The 12,414-nt window shown below is 43.6% G+C and overlaps 1 protein-coding gene across 1 annotated transcript; it reads left to right on the forward strand.

The window, feature by feature from the left end:
- The first annotated feature begins 6,143 nt into the window (after positions 1-6,143).
- inhbab (inhibin subunit beta Ab) lies at positions 6,144-11,758 on the forward strand. The gene is made up of 2 exons (XM_038719105.1): positions 6,144-7,102; positions 9,061-11,758. The coding sequence occupies exons 1-2, from the start codon at positions 6,685-6,687 to the stop codon at positions 9,843-9,845; spliced, it is 1,203 nt and encodes a 400-aa protein (XP_038575033.1). The 5' UTR covers positions 6,144-6,684; the 3' UTR covers positions 9,846-11,758.
- Positions 11,759-12,414: the final 656 nt, after the last annotated feature.

The following is a 12,414-nucleotide window of genomic DNA, read 5'->3' on the forward strand; positions in this document are numbered from 1 at the left end:
CTTTAGATAATGCGTCACGGAGGTGCTTAGGCCCCAGAACAATAACTTCAGTTTTATCTGAGTTTAACATTAGAAAATTACAGGTCATCCAGGTTTTAACATCCTGAAGGCACATTTGAAGTTTAGCTAACTGATGAGTTTCATCTGGCTTGATCGATAGATATAACTGAGTATCATCGGCATAACAATGAAAGATTATGAAATATTTCCTGATAATATTGCCTAAAGGAAGCATATATAAAGTAAAGAGGATTGGTCCGAGGACAGATCCTTGAGGAACTCCATGACTAACTTTGGCGTGCATGGAGGACTCATCGTTAATATGTACAAACTGAAATCGATCTGATAAATAGGACTTAAACCAGCTTAGAGTGGTTCCTTTAATGCCAATGAAATGTTCCAGTCTCTGCAATAGGATCTGATGGTCAGCGGTATCAAATGCAGCACTAAGATCTAATAAAACCAGTACAGAGACAAGTCCTTTGTCTGATGCAATAAGGAGGTCGTTAGTAATTTTCACCAGTGCTGTCTCTGTGCTATGATGAGCTCTAAATCCTGACTGAAAATCCTCAAATAAACTATTGCTCTGTAGAAAGTCACACAGCTGTTTAGCGACTGCTTTCTCCAGGACCTTAGAGAGAAATGGAAGGTTAGATATAGGTCTATAGTTGGCTAAAACATCCGGATCAAGTTTGGGCTTTTTCAGAAGAGGTTTAATTACAGCTACTTTAAAGTACTGTGGTACATAGCCTGTTGATAGAGATAGATTGATCACATCTAGTATAGAAGTGCTGACTAAGGGTAAAACATCTTTAAGCAGCCTAGTCGGGATGGGGTCTAAGAGGCAGGTTAATGGTTTAGATGAAGAAATTATTGAAGTTAGTTGGTAAAGATTGAGGGAAGCAAAACAGTCTAAACATGTATCTGGTTCTACAGCTATTTCTAAGGTTCCTGAGTTAAGAGATAAGTCGGTGCCAGTTGAGGGCAGGTCTTGGTGAATTTTGTCTCTAATAGTTAGAATTTTATCGTTAAAGAAGCTCATGAAGTTGTAACTACTGAGAGCTATGGGAATACTTGGCTCAATAGAGCTGTGACTCTCGGTCAGCCTGGCTACAGTGCTGAAAAGAAACCTGGGGTTGTTCCTATTTTCCTCTATTAATGACGAGTAGTACGCTGCTCTGGCATTACGGAGGGCCTTCCTATAAGTTTTAAGACTATCTTGCCAAATTAAACGAGAATTTTCCAGTTTGGTGGGACGCCAATTCCTCTCAAGTTTCCGCGATATTTGCTTTAATTTGCGAGTTTCAGTATTATACCATGGAGCTAACCGTCTTTGTTTTAGTATTTTCTTTTTTAGAGGGGCTACAGAGTCGAGTGTCATTCGCAGCGAGCCTGCAGCACTATCAACAAGATGATCGATTTGGGAGGGACTGAAACTAGCATAGGAGTCCTTTGAGAGAGTGGGAGGAACACTCTGAGAGAAGCCAATGGAATCTAACAGAGAGATAAACGCAGTACTAAAGCTGTCATTCTCAACGTCCACATGAATATTAAAATCCCCTACAATAATAACTTTGTCCGTTTTAAGGACTAAAGTTGACAAAAACTCTGCAAATTCAGATAAGAATTCAGAATACGGGCCAGGTGCTCGGTACACTATAATGAAGAGAATTGGTTGCAGTGATTTCCAACTTGGGTGTGAAAGACCAAGAACAAGGCTTTCAAATGAGTTATAGTTTAGTTTAGGTTTAGAGCTGATTAGTAGGCTAGAGTCAAAGATAGCTGCAACTCCACTTCCTCGGCCTGTGCCTCGAGGAATGTGAGTATTAATATGACTGGGAGGGGTGGATTCATTTAGGCTAACATATTCTCCATCACCCAGCCAGGTTTCAGTAAGACAAAATAAATCAATATCATAATCTGATATTAGTTCATTTACTAGTACACCTTTAGAAGAGAGAGATCCACATTTAATTTTCCTATTCGTTTGCACTATTGCTCTTGTGGTTTTAATTTTTATGAGGTTTTTATGCACAGCTCCTCTTCTGTTTACCTTTGATTTAAATCATTTCGATGGTCGGGGGACAGACACCGTCACTATAGGATTTTCACTAAGTAACTCCTGAAATGGAGGAGCAGAGAAGTGTGTTAAACTGCGACTCTGCCTCCTGGTCTCAACTCTGGGTTGTCATGGATTTGGTCCACTAATAAACTTGGCCAGATTTCTAGAAATGAGAGCTGCTCCTTCCCAAGTGGGATGGATGCCGTCTCTCCGGATCAGACCAGGTCTTCCCCAGAAAGTCTACCAATGATCTACAAAGCCCACATCGTTTGCTGGACACCACCTCGACAACCAGCGGCGGAATGACGACATGCGGCTATACATGTCATCACTGGTCAGATTTGGCAGGGGTCCAGAGAAAACTACGGTGTCCGACATTGTTTTTGCATATGTACACACCGACTCAACATTAATCTTAGTGACCTCCGATTGGCGTAACCGGGAGTCAAATAAGACTCAATGTCGCCCGCTCTGGCCCCAGGGATGCATTTATCTATGGCCGCTGGCTTCGCTAACTTCACGTTTCTCAAAATGGAGCTGCCAATGATCAGAGTTGGTTTCTCAGCGGGTGTGTCGCTGAGTGGGGAAAATCTGTTAGAAACGTGAACAGGTTGATGGTGCCCCGTGGGCTTTGAATGCTTACGACTATTCCTCCTTCGGACAGTCACCCAGCCACCCCTTCCTGGCTGCTCAGGAAATCCCGGGGGACGGCTACCAGAGGCTAACTCAGGCCGTTCCGCAACGACTACCGGGGACTGGCTAGCTACAGTAGCTAAAGACTGATCTACCAAGGTGCGGAGCCGGACTTCTAAATCACTGAGCCTCGCCTCTATGTCTACAAATAAACTACATTACACGTACTATTAACGCTAAAGGAGGCAGAGGAGTAACTGAACATCTGACACACCGAGCAGGAGAAAGTAGGAGAGCGAGAGGGAGAAGGAGAAGCCATCGCTAGCTGCTAAGCTAAAGTCGCTAACAGCTAAGCTAAAGTACTGTAGCGTCAGCTACCAAAACTTTAGAACAACTATGAGATTGAACAGCGGTCACTAAAAGATGGAAAGAACTGTGAGTGCTTAGGCAAAATTACTGTAAAGAATAAGTGTTTAGCGAACAGTTGGCCGCTGTAATCTAACAAATGTAACTGGAATTTAACGAGAGCAGCACAACACGGTACCAACACACAAGCACCGGAAATGGAAATGAGTCGACACGCTTACCGCAATACGTCAGCAACCAGTCATCAGGTTGGATGGTTGACAGTGTCACATTGCAATTTGTTTGTTATGTCAGAAGCCTAATTTTTCAACACGCCAAAGTGGCCAATGGGAGAGACTCTGTTACCTGCCACGACATCAAACTACAGACCACATCCACAGCCCCCCCACCCCCATTAATAAACATGTCCACCAAACCAACATTTTCTCATTTTGTAGATTTCAGAAAAGCATTTGAGTCATTCTGGCATCACGACCTGTTCCTGAAGTTAACTGAAAAGGGGGGAAATAAGAAATGTGCCATTAAAATGGCAACAGATTTCCCCCCAGAGTGGAGGGGTGATCCCCCCCCACCACCCCCCACCACGATTAACATTTATATTGATGAAGTGGCAGAATCAGTAGAAGTCAGATTTCCCAGCAGGCATCACCCTCTGACAAAGAAATGAAACGCCTACTTTTTGCAGATGATCTAATGTTGCTAGTTCCATCGAAGGAGTCCTTTCAGCAGCACCTGATCATCTGCAAACTGCTGACCTGGGCCCTGATAGTTCATCTGGACAAGTCTTCCAAAAACAACCCAGGTGTCAGGGAAACCGGTTCTTACTGGGCTCCGCTGACAGAACACACAGCTCCACATATTTAGGAACAAAGATTATCTCTACAGGAAACTTTCACCTGCCTGTTAACGAGCTCAGAGACCAGGACCAACACTTTCTGGTCCTGGTCTGAAAAAGCCTTCAAACAGAATCAGCCACTATTCAAATCTATAATCCAACCACTTCTACTGGATGGTGGTGAAGTGTGGGGTCCTCTTGTAAACAAACACCCAATGGAAACCCTGCACCCTGAGCAACAATAGCTGCCGAGCTGAACTGGGCCAATTCTCCCTTTTAACAAGGAAACAAGAAAGATCAGATTTCACAAACACCTAAAAGCAAGTGAGCTCCTACTGTTACAAAGCTCTCCACTGCTGAGAGGAGAACACAGAGAGGCGTCCTCTCAGCCAGCTGATCCTGAGGACACCTCCTCTAACAGCTCAAGGCCTCAGAACAGCCCTCACAATCTTTTATACATGTGTACAAAGTAATATGAATGCAACAACTATATAGAGTTGTGGTTAGTTTGGGCTGCAGGTCTGTCTTGGTGGTTTTCTTTTCTTTGTTATGTCTGGTTCTGTTCTGATAATCTGGCTTAGAGCTCATCCTGCTGTGGGATAAACTTGCCACTGACTGTGAGCTCTCCTTGCGCTGGGTTAACTGTCTGCTGGTCATTATATTTACTGCATGTCAGCTAGTGTGTGTTTTACAGGACCATTGATATCTCAGCCAGCCTGTTTCTTTGTGCTTCACGTTGTTTTAATACAGAGTTTTTTGATTAATAAAGGTTTATATTTTAATGTAACTGCTTCCGGTCATACTGTCCTTCCGGGTGCAAGGGACCCGTTTGTGGCTCCAAGGGGGGGCCTCCATTTCTTAGCTGTCCATCAATTGTATTTCACCTATTTAACCTATTTACAGAGCTAGAGACTGACATAATGGACCTGTCCAGGGTGCAGATTGCATGTACTTCATTTATTTGTAGTATTTACAATGTGTTAGTGCTTAGTGTTTGGGCCCCTATGTACAAGCTTCAGATAGCTTAAAAAGGTATCCCTTTTATCAAGTCTGCATGATTTCTAATGATTATACTTGTATTTTAATGTTTGACTGTATTTTAAACTATACCGGACTGAACCAACCTGAACTGAGCTTGGCATCCTGCAGCCACAAAGACTAACCCAAACCCTGAAACTAATAAAAACTAAACTAAACTAGCAAACTCACGTTAAAAACTAATTATAACTAAACTGAAAATGAAAACAGAAAGTATACATATACATACATTAGATAAACATATACCTGCAGTGGAACTTCTGTCTCCCCCTTCTGGCAGTGACGTGTAATGGACGTTCATTTATCTGGAAAAGTCTGGCTCTTTTTTACACATAGAGAATTTTTAGCAGAACATAATCCCAGTAATCTCTCTGACCTAATCGTCCCAGACACACCAGCACGTCCCTTGAGATCCTCGGGCAGACGTCTGCTGTCTGTTCCAGAGTCTCCACTGAAAACTAGAGGGGACAGTTTGCAGTCGGGGCCCCGAGGCTCTGGAACAGCCTGCATGAGGAAATCAGGGCAGCTGAGTCAGCAAACTCTTGAAGAGCCTTTCCTGTTTGTAGTTGATTTTAATTATCTATTTTTCTTTTAACTGTATTTTAATTTCACAAATTTCCTCTGGCTTTTACTGCAAATGTTATTTTGTTTGCTGTGTTTTATTGTCTTTGCTCTAGTGAGTGAAAGAAACACTTTGAAACACTATTTTGAAAAGTGCTCTATAAATAAAGATTATTATTATTATATATATTATATTATATAATATTTTACCAATAGTAAGAGATCAAAGGTGGTTATTATGGAGAAAATGAATTTTTTAAAGCATATTAATTCATTTCAGGTTTCCTAGTAAAACATCTGGAAGTTAAACCAGTTAGTGTCTTCGTGTTACTGGGACAGACAGGAGGACAAAAGGTGAGTCAGAGGACTCAGCTCAGGTGAGGAGGGGACTGTAACACCTGACTCCCACCAGCAGAGGGCGTGCTGATGTCACAGTGTGTGTGTGTGTGTGTGTGTGTGTGTGTCTGTGTGTGTGTGGCGGTCTGTTCTGAGCGCACTCCATCTGCTGTGTTCAGGACTCTGATTATAACAACAAACTAAAAATTAATTTCACACCGACAGTTTCTCCTCCACGTGAGGTGATGGTGACGCCGCGCTGACTCACCAGTGTGTGTGTGTGTGTGTGGGGGGGGGGGGTATGAATGAATCAGGGACACTCTCTCTTCCTCCTCTTCCCTCCTTCCTCCTCTTCTGTCGTGACGTTCATTCAGGAGGAAACACCACAAACAGTCCTGAGATATTCTGAGAGACTTTACTCACTCCAGAGTGTGTGTGACTCAGGGAAATACCTCTGTGGACAGAGGGAGGGATTAACAGGCAGAGAGGTATAATTACAGTAACAGAGCAGAGAGGGAGAGTAGAGTGACCCTGCACACAGTGTTCATTCAGCTCAGACCACCAAACCATCAGGACCAGAACCATCAGCACTGGATCCAACGAGACGAGACCTGCAACACTCAGATCTAATCGGGACCAGATTCAAAGACCAGACCTGCTTTGTGCCCCTCTCTGCTGACAGCCTTTCAGGATTTGTAACTTCACTGTTAGTTGCTAAATTCTGCTGGACTCTGCAGGACTCTACTGAGGCCTTGATCTAAAGGGTCTTGAACTGTTCAACAGCTGCTTCCTGTTTCTGTGCTGAGTCCGAGGGGCCGACTGTCAGGAGCATCAGCGGCGGTCAGAGCCCATCATGTCCTGTCTGTTTGCCGTGATCTTCTTCGTAGCTGTCGGTCTTCTCATCGACGCCTCTCCGGCGGTCTCTCCGACTCCGGAGGTCGACGGGGTGTCTCGGCTCCAAGAGGGGGCGCCGTCCACGGACTGTCCGTCCTGCTCTCTGTCTCAGATGAGGAGGAACACGTCTTCGTTGGGAGGACAGAGCGACATGGTGGAGGCGGTGAAGCGTCACATTCTCAACATGCTGCACCTGAGCGCTCGGCCCAACCTGACGCACCCGGTCCCTCGAGCCGCGCTGCTCAACGCCATCAAGAAGCTGCATGTTGGCCGCGTGGCCGAAGATGGCAGCATAGAAATCCAGGAAGAGGGCCGGGGCCCCGGGGCCCGAACACCACCTGAGCCCCCGTCTGAGATCATCACCTTCGCAGAGCCAGGTGAGTCTGACAGAAACATCAGGTACACAGTTATTACCCAGATACCTGCAGAGGGGGATTATGGGTGACTGTAGGTCAGAGAGGAGGTGATGCTAACAATCAGCATCTGTTGCCAAAAAGAAAACCCAGAAAGGTTTTGCCCCCTTTCCCCCAAAAAAGAATAGAAAAACAGACAGACGAGCGTCTCTGAGCCGGTTCACAGTCCTGGTCTCTAACGGACTGGTCCTGGGTGTAAATCAGTCAGGAGACCCATCAGCTGCCCTGGACACACCGGCCTGTCTGTGTGCTGTTATCAGCTCCTTCACAAAAACCCAACAAGTTCAAAGTTTGTTTACAGATTTCCACAGTCAGAATCGATTGACTCGTCTGTTTCGACTGTTCTCTCACAGGAAATGTGGAGGTGAAGTTCATTTATCCACTGCTTTACAGCGTCATAACTGAACCTGAACACACCTGCGCAGCACTGATTGGTCAGCTGCATCTGTGCGAGGAAGACTCCGAGACCTCGGTCCTCTCAGAAACTCCAGATTTCATGTAGAAGAAGCTCTGGGTTTCAGTGTAAAGCGTCTGTAACGAGCCAAGTGCTCAGAGCGCTGCTTCAGCTCAGACATGAAACCTGACAGATGTGCTAAAGCTAGTTGGGACTGATCTGAAGTTAGGTGTGAGGACGGTTCAGTAATAACATGAGAAGTTTAAAGCCTGGACATACTGAAGGAGATTCCGCTGTCTGAAAGACAACAGATGACAGGCTACAGGAAAAGATGAATGTGCTTATTGATCTGAAGAGGGTCAGTGACAGACTGCAGAATAAATCCAACATTCTATTTAATAACTGAAACTGGAAGTTTAACGACCATCTCAGTTTAAAAGATTAAATATGTTGGTGAAGTTTCTGTGAACGTGAACCAGCTCGTGACCAGTCACATTTTTTGCTTACACAAATGTAAAGAATGGCTTTGTGCTATAAATAGTTTCTCTTTGAGAGGATCTTTAATTAAAAAGGTACCTCAAAGGATCGAAATTAGAGGACAGTAATGGGGAGGGGTGGGGGGGGGGGCATACCGAGTGGCCTCAGGCCGTAAATAATCTCCTCATTCAGACAAATCTGGGCCTCATTAATTATTCTGCAGAAAAGACAAAGAGTGTGTGTATGTGGCCTTGTTAACAGCATTCCCTGCATCCAGGCCTTTTCTTTTTTTAGGGTCTCTGCTCATGCTGAGTATATTTAGAGGAGTAGCTCCATTCATGCTTTTATCATTTGTGACATTTTCTTTGTTCATTCATCCAAATGACAGGAAGACAAAAAAGTTCAGACAGCAGGGTCACCGTTTCTTTAGGTTGTTCTTCAAACATCTCCCTCCGTTATTATCAACCCTTCAGTAAAACCTTTCTCCCTGTTTCAAACTCAAAGCTTCACCTCATTTGTACCAACACACTTTGTCAGTGAGTGAAGCTGAAGCTCTGTGTGTTGAAAGGTTACTGTTGGTTATCAGGTTTTCTTTCTCAACGGCGACCAGCAGCTCTACGGCTCGCTCTGTCAGCTGGTCGCTTTCCACTAAATGTCCCCACCCTGTGGAGCCCCAGGAGGTGGAAATCTGGCATGGAAGTTAAATGTGTGTTCTTTAAGGGGGCATGGCAGTGTTAGTGGCCTATCGCAATAAGGCACATAACTTCCACATGGATTCGCAGACTTGCACAAGAGTAGTGGACAGGTTGGTCGTGATCCAGAGGTCAGCTGATTAACTGCTGCTGCAGAGGGACAGGCAAGACGGATTCCAACGATACACCAACTATCTGCCACTTCCCCTTTTAGGACTCATGCAGCATATGTGAGGATGTGCGTGTGAATTCATGCAGAGAAATAAAGTCAGTTAGGTGATTCAGTTTATCAACACAGCTGTTTAAAGTGATGATTTGGGTAATTCCTGCTAACATGTTAACTGTGCTCTCTGCTGTAGGAGCCTCTGTGAACATGGTGACCTTTGACATTTCGAAGGAGGATGATGGCCCCTCGGTGGTGGAACAGGCGAACGTCTGGATCTTTCTGAAGGTGTCGAAGGGAATCCGAGTGAAAGGCAAAGTGATGATGCAGCTGCTGCAGCTTCGTCCTGAGGGCGAGGAGGAGGATGATTGTGTTTCAGAGAAGATGGTGGACACTCGTCGCAGCGGCTGGCACACCTTCGCCATCTCTCGCAGCGTTCAGACTCTGCTGGACAGCGGCGGGGGCAGCTCGCTCAGCCTGCGGATTTCCTGCCCGCTGTGCACCGAGGCTGGAGTCACACCCGTCCTGGTGCCTGCTGACGGCGAGCGAGCGAGAGAACAGTCACACCGACCGTTCCTCATGGTGGTGCTTCGAGCTCTGGAGGAGGTAACTCAACGACGAGTTAAACGAGGTCTGGAGTGCGATGGGAAAATACGCGTCTGCTGCAAACGACAGTTTTACGTGAACTTCAAAGACATCGGCTGGAACGACTGGATTATAGCGCCGTCTGGTTACCATGCCAACTACTGCGAGGGCGACTGTCTGAACCACATGGCGAGCATCAGCGGCTCGTCCCTCTCCTTCCATTCAACGGTCATCAATCATTATCGAATGAGGGGCTACGGCCCCTTTCAAAACATCAAGTCGTGCTGTGTGCCGACGAGGCTGCGCGCAATGTCGATGCTGTACTACAACGAAGAGCAGAAGATCATCAAGAAAGACATAGAGAACATGATTGTGGAGGAGTGCGGCTGCTCGTAAAGATGTTAGAAACACTTCCTGCTTCCTGCAGGAAAAGCATTTTCCCAGTCAAGATAAAGCATTTATGTTTAGTGATGAAGCATCGTATTTCTTATTGGAAGAGACTCTTTTCCACATTGGAACGACCTGAGAATACTATGCAACTGCTCCTGCAAAGTTAAACTTTCTGTCTACATTTATATGTGTAGTTTGTCTTTTGTATTCCATTGTGTGTCTATTGTTTTCTATTGTTATAGAAAACGTGAGAGGATCACATTTGATATGTCAACCTATGTAAAAAAAATCTGACATCAGGATACTTGAAATCTGTTCAAACGGCTGCTGGAGCCAAACATCATCATTATTCATTATTTTTATAATTATTATTAATATTAAATAAGTTCAATGTTGATATTTACACAACATTCCTGGCAGAGATTCAGAAAGAGACGAAAGCCAAAGACAGTCAACACTGATGAAAGTTTGGTTCACTGAAGTACAGACTAACAGTATAATAGTGAGTAAATGAGCTGGACAAAACGTCAGTAAACGAGCTGCGAGTAAATGAAGTGGATGAAGTCTTAGTTAACGAGCTGAGAGTAAATTAACTGGGCGAAGCGTCAGTTAACGATCTAAAAGTAAATTAAGTGGATGAAGTCTTAGTTAACGAGCTGAGAGTAAATGAAGTGGGTGAAGCGTCAGTTAACGAATTGAAAGTAAATGAAGTGGATGAAGTCTTAGTTAACGAGCTGAGAGTAAATGAAGTGGGTGAAGTGTCAGTTAACGATCTAAAAGTAAATTAAGTGGATGAAGTCTTAGTTAACGAGCTGAGAGTAAATGAAGTGGGTGAAGTGTCAGTTAACGATCTAAAAGTAAATTAAGTGGATGAAGTCTTAGTTAACGAGCTGAGAGTAAATGAAGTGGGTGAAGTCTTAGTTAACAAGCTGAGAGTAAATTAACTGGATGAAGCGTCAGTTAACGAGCTGAGAGTAAATGAAGTGGGTGAAGTGTCAGTTAACGATCTAAAAGTAAATTAACTGGATGAAGCGTCAGTTAACGAGCTGAGAGTAAATGAAGTGGGTGAAGTCTTAGTTAACAAGCTGAGAGTAAATTAACTGGATGAAGCGTCAGTTAACGAGCTGAGAGTAAATGAAGTGGGTGAAGTCTTAGTTAACAAGCTGAGAGTAAATTAACTGGATGAAGCGTCAGTTAACGAGCTGAGAGTAAATGAAGTGGGTGAAGTCTTAGTTAACAAGCTGAGAGTAAATTAACTGGATGAAGCGTCAGTTAACGAGCTGAGAGTAAATGAAGTGGGTGAAGTGTCAGTTAACGATCTAAAAGTAAATTAACTGGATGAAGCGTCAGTTAACGAGCTGAGAGTAAATGAAGTGGGTGAAGTGTCAGTTAACGATCTAAAAGTAAATTAACTGGATGAAGCGTCAGTTAACGAGCTGAGAGTAAATGAAGTGGGTGAAGTGTCAGTTAACGATCTAAAAGTAAATTAAGTGGATGAAGTCTTAGTTAACGAGCTGAGAGTAAATGAAGTGGGTGAAGTCTTAGTTAACAAGCTGAGAGTAAATTAACTGGATGAAGCGTCAGTTAACGATCTGAGATTAAATGAAGTGGACAAAGTCTCAGTTAACAAGCTGAGAGTAAATTAACTGGACTAAGCGTCAGTTAACGATCTGAAAGTAAATTAAGTGGATGAAGTCTTAGTTAACAAGCTGTGGACAAAGCGTCAGTTAACGAGCTGAGAGTAAATGAACTGGACAAAGTCTCAGTTAACGAACTGCGAGTACATGAAGTGGATAAAGTGTCAGTTTACAAGCTGAGAGTTTTAGTGTAAATTATTTTCCTGGTGAAACATAACCACATGGAAAAATGTTCATCAGTTTGTGTTTGTTGTTTGATTATTAAAAAAAACAAGAAATGTTGTGAACTTGATATAATTTATTTGTTTATTTGCTTTTTAGCTTCATCATTAAACAAACTATCATCATTTTATCACTTAGTCCACATCAGCTGATCAGGGTCACTTTAGTCAGCTGTGAGTACGTTCACTGTGAGTGGGAATGAAAAAAAGCCATCATCAATGGAACTACGATTCACCATGGCAACGGGTTAATAAAGAGCAGAGCCTCCATTTTAATGCAGCAGAGCCAGAAATATGAATGCGTGACATTTATCTTAAAAACAGGAGTGGAGGAAGGATCAATAAGTCAAACTATTACTCATTCACATTTCCCAGACCTTTACAGAAAGTTTACCGGACCTGTGATTGTAAAGTCTGAACCACTATAGTACAGTAGTTATTTTGTTGATCTGCAGTTGAAAATGTTTCAGACGTCTATGTTACATTAAAAACACGCTCATTTCGCTTTTAATGAAATATTGTCATAACAGACTTGCAGCTAATATGCCAAAACTCAAAAGTTGGTACGCTGTGTAAAATGGAAATAGAAACTAAATATGATGATGTGCAAAACACTGAAATCCCATTCTCTGAAATCAAAAAAAGACAAGTTGTGAAATATAAATATAAAAAGAAGAATCTCTACACACGGGACAAGGCTGAAAACCAATACTGGAT

This window comes from Micropterus salmoides, unplaced genomic scaffold (assembly GCF_014851395.1).
Source record: "Micropterus salmoides isolate LMB-PRFRI ecotype aquatic unplaced genomic scaffold, ASM1485139v1 Ms_hic_scaffold_14, whole genome shotgun sequence".
Lineage (NCBI taxonomy): Eukaryota > Metazoa > Chordata > Actinopteri > Centrarchiformes > Centrarchidae > Micropterus > Micropterus salmoides.

Excerpts from the sequence above, each read along its gene's own strand:
- inhbab (XM_038719105.1), top strand. The coding sequence starts at position 6,685 with ATGTCCTGTCTGTTTGCCGTGATCTTCTTCGTAGCTGTCGGTCTTCTC. Across the intron at positions 7,103-9,060 it reads CATCACCTTCGCAGAGCCAG|GAGCCTCTGTGAACATGGTG; the intron begins GTGAGTCTGACA and ends TCTCTGCTGTAG.